Source organism: Ixodes scapularis, unplaced genomic scaffold, assembly GCF_016920785.2.
Source record: "Ixodes scapularis isolate PalLabHiFi unplaced genomic scaffold, ASM1692078v2 ptg002900l_1__unscaffolded, whole genome shotgun sequence".
Classification (NCBI taxonomy): domain Eukaryota; kingdom Metazoa; phylum Arthropoda; class Arachnida; order Ixodida; family Ixodidae; genus Ixodes; species Ixodes scapularis.
This window is the reverse complement of record NW_024610277.1, coordinates 23,857-47,976: the sequence shown is the minus strand read 5'-3', so window position 1 is coordinate 47,976 and position 24,120 is coordinate 23,857. Positions and strand designations below refer to the sequence as shown.

The window sequence follows — 24,120 nt, the reverse complement described above, 5'->3', positions numbered from 1 at the left end:
AGGATACGCGGAGACCAGTGAAATACGTTCACATTACAAAGCTTGCTTTTTGCATTGGGCTTGGGATTTTTTTCCTTTTATAATGGCAAGTCGCAAGTCAAGTACTTCTCGCCTTCGCAGTATTGTTGTTGCCTGACGGGAAGCGGAATTCTTTTACAACGAAGCTGTACACCTCTACCAGTCAAGAAAATTTTCGTGTCGTCGTTGTAAGCAAAAAAAAAAAAAAAAAAAAAACACTCCCGGTGAACAATTGAAGGCAAAACAGCATATCTCCTTTGAAATCAGGAATACAACATACAGCTTAGTATTTGTTTCATTAAAGAAAACCACAGAACAAGCATCAAAACCACATGATAGATAATAAGGCGCGTGTGACCGATAGGAACACCCGCCCACGCGTTCCGGTAAAGATTAGGTTTGCAGCTGCTTCGAAAGGGGTTGACGTCATTCGAAGCCCTCGTGTGAAGTGAGGCCAGTGACACTCACACGGCCTCCGATCGGCTCCGATGGCTTCTAACATCCGGTCCGTATTTCATTGTTGCTGCAGCACCGCGATGAATAGGCCACGCATACTTAGGACTCCCGAGGAGCAGCGTGAATACTAGGAGCGGCAAAGGGAAAAGAAACGGCTATACGACCAGCGGCGACATTTCGTATAGTGCAGTAGGTAATCGTTGCAGGTGATACCACAGCTTCGCTGACCAACCAACTTCAAAGGGTCGATTGGAGCCCCAAGTTTTTACCGTTTTCTGACTTGCTTCTGCACCTCAAGGTAGCATTAAGCGGAGCAGACACTAAGGGCTTGAGAAAAAAAACAACCCTGAGGGTTGCAGCAAAAGCTGAATGTCTGCTAAATGATGGCTCATGATGGCGATTAAAAAAAAAAAGTCACGGTAATATTGAACGTACAAGGGGTCACGTAACTTCTGTCGTTTTATTTTTTTTTTAAATTTAATTTACCTCAAAGCGCCCTTTCGGGCATTGTATGAGGGGGGGGAGTACAAGGTTTTCGACAAAAATATTGAAACGATACATATCGTACATATTTGCTTAATAAACAAGAAACAATGCAATACACCCACTCGAAAGGAATACACTCTTACACAAACAGGAAACGACGTGCCAACCAGGCTACAAAAAGAGAGAGAAAAGACCATCTTTGCACATGAAAAACAAGAAAGACACCATCCCGCGATTCATTCCATGGAAAAGTGAAACAAACGTTCACATGATAATTTGAATTCATCTTTATCTATGATATCTACAACGTGGTGGGGCAAAGAGTTCCATTCTGCAATGGCAAGCTGTAATGGCGAGTTGCGAAACTGGTTAGTGCGACAATTTGATAAACGAATTTTGTGAGGGTGATCATGTCTGGGAAAGATGCGATGAGTTGGAGGTAATCAGAGTTCCTTAAGGCTAACATTATAGTAATAAATATTGTGAATGAAGGTAAGACGGGAGACTTTGCGCCTGACTTTTAATAAAGGTAAATTAGCCCTTTGTTTCAGTGCCGAAACGCTCGTGTAAGGTGAATAGTCACTAAATATGAAGCGCGCGGCTTTGTTTTGAATTCTTTCAATTTGGTCAATCAGGTAGTCCTGGTGGGGAGACCATATGATGCTGGCGTATTCGAGCTGCGATCTGACAAAGGACTTAAAAGCTAGCAAACGAGTTTCAGGGGAGCTAAATACAACTTCCGCCTAATGAATCCTAAAGAACGATTTGCTTTCCCAACTAAGTAGTTGATATGGTCATGCCAATTAAGACTATCAGAAATAAAAACACCCAGATACTTATATTTATTTACCTTTTCCAGAGGGACACCGTTGATAGAGTAGCTGAAGTTAATTGATGTTTTCTTTGTTGTCACGGTCATATATTTGGTTTTATCTATGTTAATTCGCATTTGCCACTTGTCGCACCACGAAGCAATAGAGCTCAATCGGTTTGAAGTGTCGAGGTGTCGTCTATATGTACTATCTTTTTATACAATACACAATCGTCTGCGAAGAGTCGAATCGATGAAGAAATGCTAACAGGGAGATCGTTTATATATATAAGGAAGAGAAGGGGTCCCAGGACAGAGCCCTGAGGCACGCCAGACTTAACATCAGTGGACGATGACAACTGATCAGAAATTACAACGGATTGAGTTCTGTTCGTAAGGAATTGTCTAAATCAAAATATCAGTGAGGGGTCTATATTCAACGTTTCAAGTTTTTGTAATAACCGCTGATGCGGTACACAATCAAAAGCCCGGGAAAAGTCTAGAAATATCAAGTCGGTCTGTTGAAGCGAATGAACGTTATCATAAAGATCGGTTACAAGCTCGAAAAGTTGAGTCTCACACGATTTGCCTTTTCTGAAGCCGTGTTGTCCCTCAAAAAGAATGTTGTTCTCCATGACAAAATTAATAATATGACTATATAGGATATGCTCTAATATTTTACAAGGGATGCTCGTTAACGATATAGGCCTGTAGTTATTTAAGCATGAAGTGTCACCAGACTTGTGAACCGGAATTATTTTTGCATGCTTCCAATCACTCGGCAAATGCCCATCTTCGAGGGATTGCTGGTACAATAAAGCTAGCATGTCGCTAGAGAACGGCTGCGTAAGTTTCAATAGTTTAGTGTTAATGCCATCTATGCCTAACGAGGAACGATAAGGAAGGTCTTCGATGAGTTTACTTACACCACGTGAACAAACAGTGATCTTTTCCAAGAAAGCGTGGTCATAGGTCAATTCACAAGAAGGTAACGGAAACGATTCGTTGGTAAAAACTTCACTAAAACATTCATTAAAATTGTTGGCAGTTTCAAGGTCAGTGCATCTATTTCCCTCCGCATCCGTAAAGTTAAGATCACAACTTGTTTTCGGTGGATTTATGCAACTCCAGAATTTTTTTGGATTTGACTTCAGAAGGCCATTTAGGTCATCTCTGTAGAATGTTGTTTTCGCTTTTTTTAATTTCGGAAGCACATATAGATGAATGGGAATTATACAAGTCCCAAGACAAATTCGTGTTCCTTTCCACAGCCCTGTTGTACAAGCGTTTCTTTTTGTTCAAAAGAGACTTAAGATTTTTAGAAAACCACGGACGTAAAGGGTTGTTCGGAATTTTGATTGTTGGAACGAAGTTTCTGAGGATATAATTCAGCTGATTTTTAAATGCGATCCAGTTTTCTTCAACATACCGTAGGCGGAACGACCGCTCAAAGTCATCAAAAAAGATCCTCATAGTTGTGCTTATTTCATCAGTTTTTGCCTTTGAGTAGTCGTGGATTTCTTTAAACTGGTTACGGGGGTGCTGAGTCGTCATTTCGACTTCGACTAAAACCATTTTATGATCACTAATTTCTTCAAGAACATTTACGCGCTTAATTAAGTCAGGGGCAGTCGTGAAAAATAGATCTAGAATAGAGGTACCTCGGGTAGGTTCAAGAACAACTTGAGAGAGGAAAAGTGATTTAAAAACATTCAAAAACTCTAAACACTCGGAAACATGTCTGCAGTCAGGTATTGGTTCACAAGAAATCCAGTCAATTCCTGGGTAATTAAAATCTCCTCCAAGAAAAACGGGACATCCGGGGTAACGAGAAATAACGTCATCGAGGCTAATACAAAGATCCCGGACAAAATCAGCGGTAACATGAGGCGGCTTGTGGCATACACCAACCAAGACATAAAAAAACGAAAACTTAACGCGAACCCAGAGCATTTCGAGTTCGGTTTTTAATTCGACAGGGACAGAGTGGAAACATTTTTTAACAGCGATAAGCACCCCTCCACCCTTTGAGTGCAACCGGTCTTTCCGATAAACCAGATAATCTTTATCAATAACAAGTTCACAGTTATCAATTTCACTGGAAAGCCAGGTTTCCGTTCCAAGTATGACATGCGGATTACAGATGTCGATCAAACACAAAAGGTCATCTTGCTTCGAAACAAGACTCCTAAAATTAGCAACAAGAAAAGACACAGTTCCGGGAAGGCGCTTCTTTGCGCGACGTCATGATTCAGTTGGTGTGGACAGAAAGTTTCTTCTTTCTTGTTCGATCACATCACCTGATTCGGCATTGTAAAAGAACATACGGTCGCCAACGAAAAGCTTGTCAAAAACGAGGCGCACACGCGTCTGGGACGAACGGAGGGGGCCTACCGTATTCCCATAGCATTTTTCGAGCATGACGAATGTTAGGTGAAAAGTCTTCGTCTATCCAAACACGTAAGTTCTCAAGTTGTTTCAGCTTTGACGCATTTTCAAGGATTTCCTGTTTCTTTTTAAAGCTACCGAAGTTAACAATGATCGGACGAGGGTAGTCCCCCCGCCTTCCTCCCAGACGGTGAGCGCGCTCAATTTCTCCTGCCTCAATTCCAAGGTGCGTTTGAATAAAGTTCTTCACAATTTGCTCGGACCTGTTCCACGATTCTTTGTCTTCTTCTGGAAGACCCTTAAATATCAGGTTATTCCGGCGTTGTCGGTTATCCAGCGCGTCCAGACTAGTTGGTATACTACTTAGGTGGTTACAGGTAGCGGATATCGCTTTTACTTCATTTTGCAGAGTAGCTATTTTTGCTTGGACATCGACAACGTCGTTCTGAACCCCTAACAAATCCTCTAGCCTTTTTTCTAAATGAGTCACTCTTTCATTCAGATCTTTCACCCCATCTGCAATGCTAGAGAGTTTTGTTGCGTTTTCCCGTTGGTATTGCTCAGTAGACTGAACAAGTTTTTCAAGCTTGCTCTGAAGTTTATCCAAGTCCCCGGGGCCGGGGTTCAACTCCACATCATCGGCAAGGATCAAGACATTGCACAGACACAAAGCCAATAACAATACGTGAGCTCTAGGGACAAACGCTAATGCCCGCGGAACAAAGAGATAGCGTCGACTTGAGCCGTGCGAGAGGGAGTAGGAAAAACATCCTATGCGAGCGCGATAAACGGACAGGTCAACACCCATGCCGCGAAGACAGGAAACACAGGGGATCTGCAGCCTTACATTACAGTTTGACTAACTAGAATAGTAGGACAGAGTTCTCACCTGCAAGGTCAGAAAGGAAAGGTTTAGCCGCTCAGCCTACCAGGCCGCAAATCCCAGTGAACTATGGTGCGATAGTCCTTTTTGTAGAACTGGTTGATGACGTAGGTGCAGATAAACCGAAGGACGATGCAGTGAAGCAGAAGCAGATCGGTGCCGGCGTTCTCTCTTCTTGCGAAGCCGTTCGAAACGACGACGAACGAGTAGTCTTGTGGGTTGTGACCAACACCGCGCCGGCAGCCGCGCTCTGCTAGCTCGGTCTTCGAAGAATACTGCAAGATCAGACAGGAAAGGTTTAGCCGCTCAGCCTACCAGGCCGCAAATCCCGCAATTCAGTGAAACCACAGTAAATCAAAACATACTCGGATAGAGTGAGTTTGTTTTTGTCAAAAAACAACAGAGTTGGAATGTGGTATTTTGACATAGTTGGGGGTAGCGTGCTAATGCTCGTGGCTTCGGCTTTTCTAGCACTTCTGGGAAACTGAAATTGGCTTCTGGATATGTCCAGCGGCCACGGGTTAACGTGACCACACGCTAGTTTACGAAGGTTTTTTTTTTGTATGTACACTTTTCCAACGCGCCCAGACAAAAAAGGTTGAGGCAGAGGGGTATGGGCACAGGCACGGTCATCGGATGTGGCGAGGAAGAGAGCTACTGCACATGCCCAAAACCTGTCAGATAACAGCGTGCGGGAGTAAAATCTTGCATTTTCAAAATTTTCCTAATGCACGTTTCGCCGCTATACAGCTGCATGTCTCAACGCGGCTGCGTGTCAGACAGGAATATGGCTATCGATGCACGTTAAGAAACGGGCTGTTTCTGCAGTGCTTCGCTGCAGACTACGTCGACCATTTGGACGTCTCTTCCCTGAAGGCCGCTGATTAAATTCAGAGAAACCTCGTTCTTTCACATAGCCCTTGGTGGTAGAACAATAAACCCAGCCAACACCAGCTAGAATAATCAAAGTCTCCGAATCGCCTCCTCTTCATTCACGAAACGCCATCACAGTCAGATTGCGCTAACTCGTCTATTGGGCCCGAGTCCGACATTCGACGCGTTGATTGGATACGAGCCCCGGCCGGACACTGACGGAGCACTCGTGCCCAATCTCAGGCCTCTTTGGATCTGACTGTGACAACTGTGCAGAGGCCTTCTGCTTAGTTAGGTGGTGTTGACCCAGCGTGTTTCCCTGTTCCTAGCCAAACTTTTTTTTTTCTATTTCTAACGGCGTCTGAAGCACGACGAAACCCGCTGAGCCTTAGTGGGGCGCCACTTTTACTCAGCAGTGTCTTCTTCACTTCGATCTTTTTTCTTGAGAGGCATTGTGAAGATGACCAGAGAACATCCATCCAGTTTGTCTTTTTTATAGGATGGATGAATGAATGGCAAGTGTTGGCTATACCCTTTGTATCGGGCGTCAGCTTGCGCCATCTGGCTAGAAAGAGTGACTCCTTCTCCCACTGAAATTCTGCTCTAAATTCTGTCTCTCGTTAAATCATTTACCTTACCCATTTTGTGTGATCACTCTTCTTTCGACCTTGTCCGACAACATTTAACCTTTTTTTTCTTCCGAATTTTATATTTTGTTCTTTCGTTATTTTCTCCTCGCCACCAAAAGACAGGTCTCCCACTGAACTCCGTAACTTTCTCAGAGACGCGGGCCGTAGCCCCAAATGTTTTTGCCATTACCAATGCCGCTCTTGCCTCAAACGGGAAAGATATTCCCCGTGAATTATCCTTTCTTACGTCCTCTTTTTGTAACCTTGCCAATATTCATCTCTCTTGCATTCTTTCTCCCAGATTTTTTTCTCCAGTTTTTCCCTCTCCTGTTTGCTCAGCCCCAGTCGGTATCTATTTACATTTTTACGCTTAGATTCGGTTCGTACATTCTGTGTCTACATTGTTTGCATTTATAATTGCCTGTACACTTTCCGTGCCTACCAGGTATCCTACACTTCCGTTAAACTTTGTTCAAATTTCCATGTACGGATTGACGTTTGCTTTCGAAGGGCAACCTGACGATGTTTCTCTGAACCTTTGGTGTTTCCATATACCAGGCAGTGCCAATATGTTCACTGCCTTTTGTTGAATTTCTAATCCAGATAAAATTTCTGACCCCACCGGCGAATGATGGTTCAGAAACCGTCCCTCTCTTTCATATATACCCCTGTCCCCTTTATACCTATTGTAATTCCACAGTGCCTGAAGCTTCATGAGCGCAGAATTTATTTTCACTTTCCTACTTATATTTCCTTCGTGTTAAACTAAACACAGATATGCTGCCGGTGTATATACAAAGGGGTTGAATCGGAGAAGCATTGGGCAGCTTTCACCAACGGATCAGAGAGGGGTAGGAGTGCGTCGCCCGAGAGACATCGATGGAACGGATAGACCCTAGCGAATCTCTTAGGAACCTCGCCATGATCCGACGGGCAAACGGCGTTCAATAGAAAAGGAGCTAGCGAGGGAGGAAAACAACGTTAGCGAAAGTGGAGGGCGAATTGTACACTGCCGAGAAAAACATTGAGCAAACAGGAAATGATTCAGCGCGTCCTATCCTCGGGGGCGTCCCACCGCCTCCTCTGACTTTCGGTCTCCTCGTTGCTCCAGGTGGCTTGGCCGTGGCGGTCCCAGGGGCGCTCCGAGGATACAGGGCGCTCTTGGATACCTTCGGAACATCACTCGAGTGGTCCGTTCTCTTCGAAGACGCTATTCGACTCGCCAGGAACGGTTTCCCCCTGGGCTTCTTTCAAGCCGACGCTCTGAAATCGCTGGAGCAAGACATCTTTACAAATGAGAACATGAGGTAAGAGTTCGCCGCAGTTTTGTCGTTCTCGCTCGATACGCGTGCGGGTGGATCATGAGCGGAACCGAAGCTGGTAAAAGTGGCACCGAGATCCTTCGCCATAAGAAAGCTTTAAGCTAAGCTTCAGTTAGGCTACGAAGAAACCTAGCCCAACTTTTTCTATCCTGCGGCCCAATTAAACTAAAAAAATGTCGCGTCGCGACCCCTATTTTCTGCAAGGACGCCAGCTATTCAAACTCGATGCATGAAGAGTAATACACAAACCGGACGCCGAAATTTGTTTCTGACCGCTAATATAGTCAAAGTGAATCAACTAGGTTAAGAAACATTGCAAGCGAAAAAAAGAAAACCCGTGCCAGCATGGACAACTGTTCCTAATGACTAAAGTGAGCTTGCTAGTTACGGCGCATCTAGTTACGGCGCGGCGCATAAATGAACCCGAAGCCGAATCTTGAAGCGCAGCGAACACGTAGCGATGAACGACACGTGCAGTTCTTGCACGGGCGGGCGCGCGGGGCAGCCACCCCCGAAGCGCGGAGGTATTCAGCACAGGTTATTGTTGATAGCTACTACCACCCTTCAATTTATGATGGAACAGAGTGAAGTATGTGCCCTGATGGAACAAAGAAAGCGATGACATGCCTTTAACGAAGTCGTCTTCGTTCATGGCTGTAATCCCCAAGAAATGGCTGCCGAGAGTTTCTGTTCGGTTCAGCTCCCGACTTCACCTCCAATAGACCTGTTGCTAAATTACCCAAGCATCAAGGAGAGTGCAGGGATTGGGGTTCCACGTGCCGCAGGTGCTGGCGTCAGCAGTAGTAACTTTTCTGAAGCAAATACATAAAACAAATGGCATCTTGCACGCGCGTTCGTCAGCGCTTTATTTTGGTGATTTACTTCGAAACTTTTATACAGGAAAGGCGTGCGCGTGTGGCGCGTGGAACACCAATCCCTGCATTCTCCTTGGTGCACATGGTCTATTGCGTGACGGGTAGTCTAGCTACTCCCCAACACATCCTCTAAAGGGCGCAACTAGTGGCAAAGAGTGAGCTCAAACTCTCTTTCGCAGATGGCGAGTGCATCAACAAGGGGCTATGGTGTGAATGGCTGCTGATAACCCTTTTTACACCTTTTGCTCTGTTGAGTTTGCGTGAACAAGTCTTGCGTGTATGCGTGCACCTCTCAAAGTAAAACTTAGCGACGTTTTCATACCAACTTTGCTATGCGAAGACGGTAGCTATCAAACTGGACGTGTGCTGATTCTTCGTTTTTTTTTTAAATCGAGTTCTTGCGCGTGAGCAAAACACAGCTCGAAAGAAGCGCGGTTTTGTTTGAGTAATTACCTACCTGTGGCAGGAAGTTCCCAACACAGCGTGAGTATAACTTTAGTATTTTTGTTGCCGCCCAGGAATGTGTACTGGAACACACATACGAACACAACGTACAAGGAAGGCGAAACGTTGGTTCAGAAGGACCTGGCCGACACTCTGGAAAATATCGCCAAGCAAGGAGTAGACTACTTCTACGAGGGAGAGTTCGCTCAAGGAATGATAGAGGAAATCCAGAAACAAAGTAAGTAACTCAACCAATAAATCAATGCCTTTACTATGCCAACAATTTAAGATAAAGATACTTAACTCGTCAGCCTGTTGTCGCAACTAATCTGAGACAAACTGTCCTTCGTGCCGTTGGCAGGCAAATGTTTTCGGATTAAAAATGAATAAATAAGACAGTTACTGAGCGGTCAATGATGCTAGACAGGTTAATAAACACGTAAAAATAGTGAATCTAAGTACTTGAAGCTTGCAGCAACTTTTTTCGACTTTTTTTTGTGATTTTTAAATCCAAAATAAATCAGGAATTGGAAAAGACTGGTCAAGTACAGGCAAAGACAGGAATGATGGCGGGTCTAAGTTGGCACACGAACAACATGGGACTCGCTTTATGAAAGCGGTAACTTTATATGGCCAAGCAACCTGAGGAGCTGCGCACGCACGAAATCTGCAGGTCGGTCCGTCCGTTACCGCTCACCGATGCTGAAAAAATTGCAACCGTTGCCATGGATCGCACCCCAGTAACCGGCGTGGAAGACGAGCGTGCTGCTCACTGAGCTACGGACCCCATTTTCTTTTTATTGGAGCTAAGGACCCAGCACGCGAAAATGGGAGGCGCAGAAGTAGGCGGTGTGAGAAATGACGCGGAGCAAAGAGGGGCGGGAAGGACAAGAAAGCGAGGAGCAGAAGCAGGTGGTGTAAAAAGAGTGCACAGATCGAGGAGTGGAGAAGGCAGGAATGCGCGCTTCCCCTCTTTTTGCGTCCCAGCAAATTCAGCGCAAAGGCCTCGTGACCGGGTGGTGGTGAAGGAAAGCGCGCGCAGCGTCACAAAGAAACACTAGTGGAACGTATTCTTTTTCACGCAAAGCACTGTCCTAGGCACACGTAAACTAAGAGCACCACTCACCCCGTCCACTGAAAGACTCTCTCCAAGCACCCCACGAACTAACAGCACCACACATCCTATGAAGCTACAACATTTAAACGCGGTTTTTATTACATATATTTGACTGCGGTTTTTATCCTAGGAGGGAAGGATACCAAGAAGAAAGCCCCTCTGGTGAAGCTCGGTGCTGTATCTGAGCCATTAATGCAATCCTTTTTGTAATGGGAACCCGGGAAAGAGCAGCCCCTTCTTGAAACCTCCAAACATTCGTTCGAAAAAAACGCACTGCCAAGCCGACTACGAGACAATGCCTTTTTGCATGCGGCTCGAAGAAAGGCCTCGGCTGATAGTTTGGAGGAGGAAGACAATCTCTATCAATGACATCGTGGCAATTTCGCTACGATTAAGGTTATTCTGATTTGGTAACCGCAGATATCACAAAGGCTGATGAAAATAATCCCTGGAGAAGGGGAAGAGGAACAAAGGACCAACATAAATCTCCAAACACAGCTAGGTGACTGGTGAGCGACCGAAAAATCCGCCTGGTCCGGGTATCGAACCCGGGACCTCTCCATTGGAGGAGGAGCGCTCTACCAACTGAGCTAACCAGGGGTTAGACGTCAGTAGAGCAAGCGGGTTTTATCAGCTGCCACTACTCTAACACCAACAAAGGCGAAGCTTGCAATTTATGGTTATTATTAAATGCAATTAAATGCAAAGGTGCAAGCGCTTGCACCTTTGCATTTAATTGCATTTAATAATATCACAAATGCCTTTTTTTTAAAGAGCGACTAATTTGTAATTAGCCGTCAATTTTATTTTACGTAAAAAGGTGTCATTTCCACTCTAATGTCTGGATAGGATATTTCAAAAATACAACCCAAAAAGCTTCCTGTTTAATTTTACTGAATATCGAAATTTTGTGCTTGCATTTATCTTTTTTTTCCCGGCCAATAAAAATATTACCCCAGAAAAAAAAAAAGTTTGGCTTTAATTATTTGTAGTACACGATCTAGCGCCCTGGTTTACACACTTGCGTCGGTTGCGTTCGCAGCAGCCGAAACGACGACAAAGTGACCGGGACCAGTGTGTGCCGTTCACAACGTCGCAAGCGATGCGAGCCTCGCCAATAGAATCCATCCGGGGTTTTGGTCGCTTCTGTCGTTTTTTTCTTAATGCAATAGTATTTTAAAGCGAGAGCATCCTATGTAGTCTGCTGATTTTTCTTATTGTCAATGTCGCCTCGAAGCAGTCACGAAGTTCATCTTGAAAAGCATCAATATTTCCCGAGGGGGCTCTACATACTGCCAATACTGAGAAGATAAAATCAGGTTTATTATTCTCAAACGCCATTGACTCACTATGACTTAAGAGCACAGGCAGTTTTAAGACGAACGCCGTATATGCCCCATTACGCAAAAAGGCGGTGTCGGTGTTGCGCGCGAAGATGGCCATAAAAATACGACATCAAGCACGCGCCGCTCAAGGTCAAAGCGGACGTGCCTCAGAAATAAAACGCAAAGAAAAGCGCAGCTTTTCTAAGCTGTGCTTAGCAAGTAAGCCCGGCCTGACGCATTCGTTCGAGTATACTCGGAGATGTATAAAGTGTTCCTGAATGTTCGTGAAAACACGGCCACGTCATGCATGTACGCCATGCCGAATTCATATTGTGCGTCACCGAGAACAACGTCCATTAAGCGCACGAAGCTGGCGGGTGAATTGGACAACCCAAGTAGAAGGCGAGTGAATTCTGACAATCATCTATGGCAAATATATGCCGTCTTTTGCACGTCAGCCGACTGCACTTCGATTTGAAGGAATCCCCGCTGCAGTCGAGGGTTGTGAAATCAGTCGCCTTTACAAGGCCGTAAATAACCGAGGAAATACTCGGGAAAGGATAACTGTCTCTGATCGATACTTCGTTTAGTCGCCTATAGCCTACACACAGTCTGGCCGTGCCATCCTCTTTTGGAGCAAGGACTACCGGTGAGGGCTTTTAGAGTCACGTACTGCACCCGTGTCGATCCCTTCCTTGAGCACCGCACCTAGAAGTTCGCGGTTGTGGGCACTTGAGGATCTCGGGTTGCACCTTCGGGGCGGTGCAGCCTTGGTTTCGATACCATGACGCAGAAGATAAGTTTTCCCCGTCCTTTCCGCAGACATCGGCGAGAGTGGCTCCAATAGACGTTCCAGCCGCTGGTTCTGGCCGCTGCTACGGGTTGCACGGCCTTGTGCGCGCTGTCTCGAAGTAAAGAAACTTGCCCCGCAAAGTTTGCCGGAATTGTCTGACCAAGAATGTAATCCTCGCGTCTCGTAAATTGCGTTAGCCCAATTTCGTCTCTCAACCGATAGCCAATTCTAGCAAAATCGATTCGGCACGGTAAAACCTCTTCCAAAGATAATCTGCACTGGTAGCCCGGGCAGGTACACGAGGCGTTGCCATCTCTTTCTGCCACGGAAGGATATTCGCAATCGCACAGCAGCGACAGCAGCTAGTACAGATCCCGTCGCCATGTGAAAATGTACATGTCCCGTCCGAGGATTTACGTTTTTCGTTTTACACAAGTTGAATACGATATCCCCAATTAGCGATATGTTTGCGCCTGCATCTAGAAGCGCGGATATTGGGGCATTTAGCACATTCACGGTCATGCGTGGTTTAACAGATTTGGGAGTGGATTTGGCTCAACGTACCGCTGGGACGAGCCAGCTGGTGATTCCGGCTCACGAGGTGTCGTAGCCCACGGCGGCTGGCGCCAATCTCTGGGTGCTCGACCATCTAGGGTGATCATCTTTGGCATTGAGAGCTTCGAGACGCCGGTGTCTTTTGGAATCATGCCGGGACTGGGCCGCCCGGCATTCCTTGGGAACGGGACCGCGTTAGGGTCCAACGCAAAGGTGTTTGCACCGGAGTTCAATGCCGTGGCGGTCCAGCCGGCTATCCTATGACCGAGGTTCTACTGCCTTCGCCTCCCGGGGCTCGACGCCATAGCGAACCGACCGGGTATCTCTTATCCACCTCTTTAAATAACCCACGCGCGCGGGCAAAACTAATTTTGCATTTTTTTACTCCAGGCGTAAAAGGACACAACTGCCAGAATTATTTTCCCGAAGTCCGAAAATTGTTGCACGGCCCCTTTAACCCCGCAACTCGTGTCGACCGATGTTTAACCTTTTTGATATCTAATCACCTCCTTTTATTTGCTCACCGGTTACTAAAACATATTTTCCCTCTTGACCCTATCCCAAAATTAGGTTTGGTTTTTGGCACTCTATAGTCTAAGAGGCTTATACGTCATGAAGGCCATATCGAGACCAAACCTTACCTTGGTTTTCGAATCTTCCGGACTGTCTACTGCCTGGTGGTACACTCGAAGCATCGAGAGGTGATCATCCTTTAGAAAATATCTGACACTCGGAACATTATACGGACAGTGTAGGAAGGGAAGGGAGATATTTCAGCTGTCTCACGTCCAGCCGTCTAGCACCAGCTCCCTTCTTCATCGTCAAGGGGCAGCCAAGACACGACGGGAGGAAACGAGTGCTTGCTGGAGGTTCTTTCGCTGCACTGTTAGCTATTGGCAAAAAAAAAAAAACGATCAAAATCTAGCAAATACTTTAAGTTGAACACAGCACAGAGAGCTGCGAGGTCAGAAACTCGGGAAGGCACTCCAGTTCCTGTAGTCCGCGCCACTGAGCGTTTAAACCGTGTTTTTCTTAAACGTGTTTCCTGAGTTTTGGGAGTCCTAAAACGTACATTTTGAATTCGACTCTTTTTTCCCAGTCGGCTCGTTATGCTTCTCAAGTAGACAGTCTTTAAGTCTTCATCGAACAAGATTCAGTAAAAGAGCCCCGAGTGACTGGTTTTGCGACCGGCGTTTTTCTAGTAATAAAATGGCCGAATGTTAGCTATGAGCCTTTTTTCCTCAATTGTAGAGTTGCTCTGCATTCTACATTGGCAAAATACCGATGTCAATGAATGGTTCGTCGGAGGCTTTTTCTTCCTTCTCGATGACTACTTCAAAGAAAGGCAGGGATTCCAGCACTTTGATGACGGCCGTCGTCCGAAGAACGAAGCAAGAAGCGTGGACTGTGGATTTCTTCGGGTGGTTTTGACTATGGTCAGATATAAGGCAATGACAAGGCCGATGGGTGTCATGGACCACCGATACACTTGAACCACTATTGGTTCGGGACACGACTCGCCCTTCTGAATCGAATAAAGGAACATCAATGATCGACACGGGATTCAGGGTGAGGTATAGACAACGCTCGATGTGCAGCGTGCCGCGGCGCATTGAGCAAAAAGCCGAGCTTTGCTTTGAGGTGAATTCATCTTGGGTGAAAGGGACCAACGGAAGCTTTTTTTTTTCTGTGTAAAAAATAACGTATTCGTGCTGAGTGGCGTAGTGACGCCATTTGTCGCTGGGAAATCGGGGGAGGGGAAGCCGCATACGCTATAGCGTACAATACTTTCTCTTATCATAGGATAGGCCGCATGGAAAGCTACGTGCCCCCAGGTTCGACCATGAGCGAGTTAGTAGCCACGGGATATATTTCTTCGACGTGCTATCAGTGTGCGTGGATCGGCATACTGATGCGACTTTCGGAGAAGTATTTACCTGCGAACGATCGTGTAAATGTGAAAAAACAAACAAAACAACAGTGGCTTTGTTTGACACCTTGCATATGGTTGTCCGTTTTTGTATGTTCTCAGTGTCGGATTTATAATCGTGGGATAAATGTAAATTTTGTGTTCAACTGGTCCGTGGTTTTACCTGGCATTTCGTAGCTTTGGCTGCTGTACATTTTATAATAACACCAAGTATGGTGATTTTACATTACTAAGATTCCACCACAATTACTATTCTATTGCGTGTATGGCTAGACTGTGTGGTGCTCGTTTGCCCGAAGTGCTGTTTCGTGCCTCCGCTGCAATAACCGATCTGGCCAGTGATGTAGGATTGCTGACCCGGGATTTTTCACGTTCATCACGGAGTAGTGGTGCACGACCGCACGCTGGTACGACGTTGATCCAGGTCGAAACGAACGGGGCTGGAGATGGAACATCGTGCGTTCTGTAGCGCGAGCGTTCGCTCCCCGTTAACAATCTGGGTTCACCGCACTTTCGTTATTTCCAGAAGGACTGATGACGACGGCAGATCTCAGCTCCTACAAGGTGGTGTGGAACCGGACCATGACGGCCAGGTTCTCTGGCGGACGCGTGTTGCATTCGGTGCCGCCCCCAGGCAGTGGGGCAGTGCTCGCCCACATCCTGGGCATCATGGACGGATACCGAGACAACGCCACTGGGAGGCTGGCGGACGACTCGCTCACCGCGCACAGGTGAAACACGCGCCAAAGAACCGGCCAACAAAAGCTGCTCGACACATCTGGAGTGCCCTGGTGTTCCATGGTTTACCCCAGCACAGATTGAACACGAGTGTTGTGTTCAGCTGAGGCTGAATTCGTAAAGCACTCGGGCTTATTAGACGAGCTAATTTTATGCCTTCAGGGATCTGTCCCTTAGCTGAATCTACATACAACATCGTTGTCAGTTTGTCAAGCATAAAATTGCCCCAGATATGCCCCGGGGCAATATTCTCGTGGCCTGCGATTACCCCAATGCTGCGGAAAACATTGCTAGTAGAGTATGCTCGCGGATTCCAGTTACCATAGTATTTTAGAATCAGATATGTTTTTATTAAAGAGTACACAGTTCCTAAAAAAAAAAAGAGGCGAATTATGAATAGTTATAGACTGCTAGATGTTCGGGAATTTAACAATTATTGCGTGGGTAACGGTGTTCAAATATACGTTGGATTCGAGTATATACCATTAAGGATGTTTCGTTTTTTTTAATATGAACTTAACAGATTAAAAATTGTCGTGAGGGCTACACTAATGAAATTGGTACAGGTGGGGTGTGTGGCAAAGGAGACATAATAATAAACGCACTGGCAGAATTAAAAAAAGAAAAAGAACTTGGTTCACAATTTGGCTAAAACCAAACAAATATACTTTTCGATGAAAATTTTGAAAATCCCTTTTGAGTACGCTTTTAACAAATGCTTGATTTGCAGCGTTTGAATTGTACGAGATATGGGCGTTTTATTACATACTGAAATTAAATATTCTGAGTAGATGACTTAATTGAGCAATACATGTTACCGAACATAGCTGTCGATGAGCATAATAACTCGCCAGTGTAAGAATTATTCTTGCTTCCTACATCGGTATCGATCACTTATCTTGCCTGTATTAAAGCTCTTTAGTGTGATTTGTAACTTGTAGAATAAGGCTAACAAAAATTAAGTTGAAGGTGTACAGAAAAAGTTTGTTCGACTGCTTCACGATTGTCATCTTAATTGGCGGATTTATTTTAGTCATGAGCATCTGTTGAAACTTTTGAACTTGCATTAGCTCCTCGAAAGGAGGCAGGCACCGGATTTCTCCCCTTTTCAGAAATGTCTCCAAGGTTTCATTAACCGTCTAAAACTAACCTCTTTGTTTCTATTGCTGTAAGTAACACGCCTCTTCCCAGTTCACCGTGTAGTTGGTTGCGCAGAGTCGAAAAACATCGGACCCTGGGACATACCTAGTATGCGTTTAATACGTCGGCTGTGGTAAAAAATTCGGAGGTAGATACATTTTGGAGTGAACATTTTGCGATACAATTTAGGCTAAACCTTTTTTGAATTTGCCAGTACTGTTATGTAGAAAACTGCTGCGTGAAATTTCCTTATTTAGGTTTTCGTGTCTTAACAGTTTATACCAGACCGTATGTAATTGCGAGTATTGTTTTATCAACTCTGTTGAGTGCAATTTCCTTTTACACTGACTAGATACGTTCTAGCATACTCCGCAAACGCTGCCAGTAACGTTGTTTTTTTTTTTTTTATTTCGTTTACGTTGTGTCAAATATATTTTTTTTTTAATTTACATTTACTTTATGATTAAAAAAACAGCGCGCAAACAGCGCGCATGTCGTCAAAATACCACTTGGCCCAATTCACCAGTCTGCTACAATTGCTCTTTATTGTTTCTGCAACGAGCGTTCTGCGTCAATGCGATATGTTTGTGACAGTCGCTACACCCTTCCATAGGCCCACGGGCTGTGTAGGAGCACCAGAAGTCAAATAAATAAATAATATAGGAGGCTAATCATCGCCGTGAGTAAAATAATTAACTAATATGTGTTCAATATTTTTTGATTATCGAGAAAAAACACGGCTTCAATAAGAAACTTGCTGAGCGTCCATGAAAACCGTTATATAAGAAATTTCTAGAAAGGCTTTGAGCGCGTGGTAAGCGCAGTAGTGAGTTCCCACTGGTGCAGCAGGCACGATGCGGGGGCTATGATACGAGACAGAAAACCCGCGCACTTTAGCACTAGACCGTGCTTCCTACGTGCTCCGAGTCGTTCTAATATTCACTCATGAAGTGTTTTCTGATCGCGCTCAGGGAGTTTATAATTAGAACCATATATGTTTATTTGAAATAAATGAAGCGTAAATTTACATATTTTAGCCTATACACCAACTGATCGTTACGATTATACCATGGTACCATGTTCCCCTGGCCGTATAACTCACCTGCACAAACCGAAAACCGCACCTGCACAAGTACCTTGTATATATTTTTGCATCTTTTTCCGCGAAAATCGACGTGTCGGACCGACAAACAAAGCGGACAACGCAGATAGAAAGATAGATTGCGTAACTTATGAAAGAAAGACAAAAGCAATGGGGAAGGACAAAACGCATCTTCGCCCGTCAGCTTTCATCCTCTGTCCGGTGCCTGGACTTGGCGACAATCGTCGTGGTCTGCTTTTGCAAGCGAACTAGTTTCAGCAGATTTCCCCTGGAAGCTCGTCGGCGGGAATCGACGATGTGACCACTATGCCGCCGGAAAGTGCGAATGTAGTCCATCCCGCTCGAAATAGACAGCGGGTGACGATAGAATGTTGCATTTGAATTCCAACGTACGTTCCGTGTCTTGGCCCACCGTGACCAGGTTTGTGGAGTCGTGCAAATTCGCCTACGCCAAGAGGAGTCAGCTAGGGGACTCGGCCTTCGTCGACGTCACAAAGGTGAGACGCAGAATATGTCGGAAATATATAGAGAGAAAAATAGAAAAGAATTGTAGAGGTCGTCAGAGAAGTAGGGTTGAATTGGTTCACATGAGAAGGAGGCGAAGCGAAGAGGGAAGGAAGCATCGTGATTAATTTTCAGTGATCACAAGCGATAGTCGACGAGATGTAAGAGGTTTAAATAAAATTGTATTTATCCACGGCGAACACTGCTTCAAATTAACTTTGCTCTACTTCAGACGTACAAAATTCGACAGATGAAACATCTGAATAGGTTGCTTACTATTCGGGGCCACCTGATTCCTCGAAATTCTTTATGCCTCCACCGGTGAAAGCCTTTTCTACAGTTTCCATCTTCCACTGTTGTCTAAAATGACTAACTCTTGACCGGTCCTTTTAAACTTTGTCCAGAACCCATTCAAGGTGCTTGCCTATCTATAGAAGGTGATCTACGAAAGTGGGGTACAATTATGCAAACCCGTGTGTCGAAACATGTGTTGGTATCTTGCCCGTTAGGCAATAGGCTGAGATGTTTTTGGTTCCTGGGTAGATTATGGGAACTGCTGATATCGACCGAGCATCGAACTGATATCGACCGAGCTTCCAGAACTGCATCAATGCAGTTCTGGAAGCTCGGTCGATATTTTTCTTCTCTGACACAGTTTTAGTTTCTTCTTAATTTTTCGCAGACCGAAAAACAGCTTCCGTGACCTCAAAAAAAGGTTCGACTATAACTGCCAACGGTATTTTATATGTAAAAATAGTCGAACGGTCGTTATTCTGAAGCGTATATCTAGTCGGACGGCCTCCACCAGCAAGATTGCCAGAGGTCGTACTTGCAAACCTGTAGATTCGGAGGGGTGGATGTCGGAAGACGGCCATTGAATGAAGCAAAAAGGGAGCCGCGCAAAATGTAACCAGACTCGTCTAACAGTTTCTCGCTCACGTGGCCGCAGTTGGTGGACCAAATGACGTCAAGCGACTACGCGGACAGAACGCGGAAGAAGATTCGAGATGACAAGACTTTCGGCCCGTCCTACTACAGCGGTCTGGGCGCCTTCAGGCAGGACCATGGGACGTCACACCTGTCCCTGCTGGATGAGAACGGGGACGCCATCGCTGTCACCGCCACCATCAACACATAGTACGTGACCTTTCGGTATTCTCTCTCCGCCGTACATTTCACTGCAGCCAAAGCTAGAAGCACGAGCATCTCCCTTTCAGTTGCACGTAGACAGTACGAACGCTCGTCCCCGGAATCAACAATGACCGCTCGCGCCTGTAGCCTCTATGGCTCCTCATTTTACGTTACAACGTCCGACTCCTGCATGTACAAGCTCTATTTGTCTGCCTTCACACTTCGCTTGTGTCGCCATGGCAGCTTCTGTATCCACTTTTCAGCTATGCAAGGGCCTCGAGGTACTGGGCTCGGCGAAAATGCCGTAGCTTGCTCGAAAGGGCTTCCGGTCGGGACGGTGAAAATGATATTTATGTAATTATTTATTTATTTGGTTCTTCGTGCCTCAAAACGACCGAAATCATTGAATAAGAAACATAAGTACTAACTATAGCATGCTCGCAAACAGTTATGCATCTGTGACGACATGCATATATCCACGCATACGATCTTATAAAAAAGGTGTAAAAACGATATGGTAGCTATGTGTACAATAGCGAGTCTGCTTCACGCTTAAAATGTTTGCAGTTAACAATATTATCTATTGAGTTAGTCGACATGCCATTAAAAGTAAGTTGCAAACTAGTAATGACACAGCTTCTTCCGATGAAAAGGATAAAATGGACAGACATATCCACTACCACGGATAGGTGCGTGGAAGTTCACAGAAAATATAGCACAATCAAGTTGACCGTGAATCCTCATATTAAAAAAATAATACGTCTCGCACGACTCTTCTGCTTGGCAAAGTTTGAAAGTTGAGATTTCTAAGAATGCAGGTATAATCATAAAACACTTTCTATGAAAATACCGATCATAAATCATACTAATGAGCATCTTCTGAACATGTTCAATTTGTTTTAATTCAGATAATGTAAGATGGTTCTAAACAACACCGGCGAAGTCAATCCTGCAACGAATGAGGCAACAGAAAGACTAATAATAGACAAGGAATTGCTAAACTCCTTCGTCAAATGACGAATCATGCCCAACTCTTTAAATTAGAGGTAACAATCTGGAGTACATAAAAAGAAAGATGGCTATAAAAAAGAACAGGTCACGGAATGTAGTGACGCGTAAAAAAGGAGTGGTACCGAGAACGTAGTCATCAGAAACCTGTTGACGTAGTCAATACATTGATAATACCTTGTTTTTATTAGGATTGAGCATTAAATGATTGGATAAACACCACTCGTGGACACGTGACGCATAATTCTGTAAATATCCACAGTCAGCGAGCCACCCGACGTGTCAAGAAAGCTTCAGATCAGCAGCGCATAACTACTTAGACTTTTTTATGCATATTTCAATATCGTCATTAAAATAATAAACAATAGGGGTCCCAAATTAGTACCCTGGAAGACACCAGACGAAGGAACAAAAGGTTTTGAGAAGCTGTTTAAACTTCGCAGACTGCTTCTTCAATTTTTTTAGACAAGACTGAAACCATCTAGGTAAGCATAGAAGAAACACCATATAAGCAACTCATGGTTTACTCTATCGAAAGCCTTTGACATGTCGAAGTAAACTGTGTTGACATGACCACGGGGGAGAATAAAGGGCACAAATCAATGAACACATAAACAAAGGTTAGTTTCCACAGAACGACCTTTCAGGAAGCCATGCTGACGAGTACTTTTCTTCTATAACTCCCATCAAGAGGAAAGACATAAACCTCTTTCTCATCCGACGACAACTGGACCACCTGTTTCTTGAGGTGTTCCAGGCCCTGGATATTTTGGCCAGGGACACCGCTTCCACGTGCTCTCGGACGAAAGAACTGGTGCATGCAAGGAAGCTGGCTGCACTTCAGCCGGACAACTCAGCCTTCAGCCTTCGCGGACTCGATACAAAGTTTGTATGCAATCTCTCATCGAGAGAGCTCTCACGCTCAGAGACATTGGTACTGGCAAGAGGCCGGGGTTTCAATTTAACCACTCGCAAGCTCTCCCGTCCCCGGTATGGTTGCGTTCATCTAAGACGGTCTTAACGGGGTAGACCCGTCTGCTCGCGAAAAGGGTCGGTTGAAAACCATCGGTTTCATACCTCAGGCAGTCCAGCGGAAACCTCTTAACATTTCGGCAGAGAAAAATTGGGCCTTGCGTCGCCTCAAGAAAGGCAAAAACATCGTAGTGTTGCGGGCAGACAAGGGAAACGTTACCGTCGTCATGGACATAGAGAAGTACAACCAAAAGATGCTTTAGCTTTTTGACAGCAATGCCTACACTTCCTGGCCAATAGATCCTATAAGAAAGGTGAAAGAAACGCTCAATAAAACACTGGCAGTCAACTTCCAGAAATACCCAGACTTTAGCAGCCTTTCCATGACGATCATTTTTAGGGATCAATTCATCCCGGCGTTGTACGTCTCCCCAACATACTCAAGGCCGGTGTATTTCTCCTTATCATTTTTATACCTTCCTCCAAGTTGATTTTGACGACTTGGACGCCGGGGCCTCGGCAAAATATCTTTTTACCATTGTTTTCCCAAGCAAACTGATAGTCTGTTTCAGTAGCTTCCGACCACATCAGACAGAAAAGATTCTGTTTCTGTGCTGTGGGGTTTTCATTTAGTAAACTTTTCGCCTTAATTTTTTTCATATCCCGCTTTTTTGAGCTAAGAGTCTCTTGTTTCGCTCAATGTCCAGCGTACAAGGACGGGGGCAGGCGTGTCAGATCGCTAGGGAAGTCAATGAATGGCTTCGGCCTCCGTTCCATGAAGCTGTGGATGTTCGAGGTCATTTTCCAGGTGGCTGAGCTTGCTAAGCAGACATTCGTTTACATGTGTATTTTTCAAGTTTGGTCGCCTGCTATATTGTTCTAGATAATTTACTTATTGTCTTAGTTTAACAATATGTTGGTCGTTTACTTTCACCCGGAGTCATTTCACGCGCTTCTTCAGACCGGCCATCTCCTCACTTCGCACCTTCATCTGCTCCATCACTTCATCATACTTCAGCGAACATTCCTGTAAGTTATACATGATGATTGAAACCTGAGACTGTGGTTTTAAAAACGGAAACTCGTGAGGTAGGAAGAAAAAGGGACAGACAACGTCTCAAACTCAGCTAAAACTTTATTGCCTCTAGGCCTTATATACACCTTCCCCGAACGTCGAGCGTCGCCACCACCACAACGGTTGATCTCTGAACAATGCACCAGAATCACAATACACCGAACCTTAAACAATACATAAAAAAAGCAAAAGAAAAGCGTGTCCTATCGTTTCCATCTTCACCCAGTACACAGGGTCCAATACAAACAGAAACACAAGGTCGTCACCACCGCACCCGGAAAACACAATGACCGTTTCAAACCTACCCCCCGTCGTCGTCCGCGTTGAAGTCCTTCCGGGTGCGGTGGCGACGACCTTGTGTTTCTGTTAGTATTGGACCCCGTGTACTGGGTGAATATGGAAACGATAGGGCACGCTTCTCTTTTGTATTGTTGTTTAAGGTATTGTGTATTTTATGTATGTATGTATGTATTGTAATGTATTATTTAAGGTTCGGTGTATTGTGATTTTGGTGAATTGTTTGTAGTTGGGTGATCAACCGTTGTGGTGGTGGCGACGTTCGGGAAAGGTGTATATAAGGCGTAGCGGCAATAAAGTTTTTAGCTGAGTTTGAGACATTGTCTGACCCTTTTTCTTTCTCCTCCACGAGTTTCCGTTTTTCAAACCACAGTCTCAGGTTTTCAATCATCATGAATAACTTACACCAGCTCGCCTGCGCTTTAACCGTTTTTAATTCCTGTAATGACCGGTCAATACCTTCAACTGGACCTTTAACGCCCAGAACTGTGTCCACTTTTTTTTTCTATTTCAAGCCTCGCAAAAAGTTGGGTTTGCATCTCAAAGATCTCACATTCTAGATTCATTTTTGTTTCCTCGTCTGGTTCGGAGGTGCTTATAGGCTGCTCCGCGCCTGTGTCCCTTTGCATGGTGTTCATTTTCAGAACTTTTCTTGAAGTATAACTTTTTTTCTTGCACGTTTGATATTTACTCCGTAGCACGAGACAATGTGATAAATAGCTTTACACTGAACATAACAGATAATTTGCATCACCGGGAAGCAGTGAATTGCACTCAAGGCATGTGTTATTCCAGGCAAAGCTTGGGTACGTTTGACAAAAATCACTCAGCAGCAGTGACAGACAAAAAAGTACAGAAAACCAACCAAGATACTTTTTAGAAACCTGGGAAATTACCGCGGTGCCACTACTACTGAGTGCGTATGAACTAAATTCTTGTTTGTTATCCTTTTTGTAGCAGCTTGGCGGTGGTGTTGGGGTTAGGCAATTTCGTTTGTCTCAAAGAAACTTGAAGGACGTATGGTTGACTCAACACTTGAGAGCGCCCGTGTAACGTCGGTAGAACAAAAGCTTTGGTAACTCCAGATCTGAAGCGCTTAATTCTGACGTGCCCTATTTTTAGCGCTTGTGCGCACGGCGCTGTATTTCGCTCACTTTCCGAAACCACGGGCACGCGCGTTCTGATTTATAGAGAATGCACGTTGGACTGTTGACTCGTAACCATTAAAAGTACCTAATGGGTGCTCAT

The 24,120-nt window shown here is 45.0% G+C and overlaps 1 protein-coding gene and 1 non-coding gene across 2 annotated transcripts in view; one reads left to right on the top strand and one right to left on the bottom strand.

Moving 5' to 3' along the window:
• LOC8039382 (scoloptoxin SSD14) overlaps positions 1-24,120 on the top strand; it is an 86,017-nt gene that overhangs the window by 39,757 nt on the left and 22,140 nt on the right. The window contains exons 4-8 of the mRNA XM_029995156.2: positions 7,656-7,851; positions 9,260-9,423; positions 15,432-15,636; positions 18,307-18,382; positions 19,339-19,526. Coding sequence (XP_029851016.2) covers positions 7,656-7,851; positions 9,260-9,423; positions 15,432-15,636; positions 18,307-18,382; positions 19,339-19,526 — 829 coding nt within the window. The remainder of the gene's footprint in view (positions 1-7,655; positions 7,852-9,259; positions 9,424-15,431; positions 15,637-18,306; positions 18,383-19,338; positions 19,527-24,120) is intronic.
• Positions 10,830-10,902, bottom strand: Trnag-ucc. Its single transcript has one exon. It is a non-coding gene; the product is annotated as a tRNA-Gly (tRNA).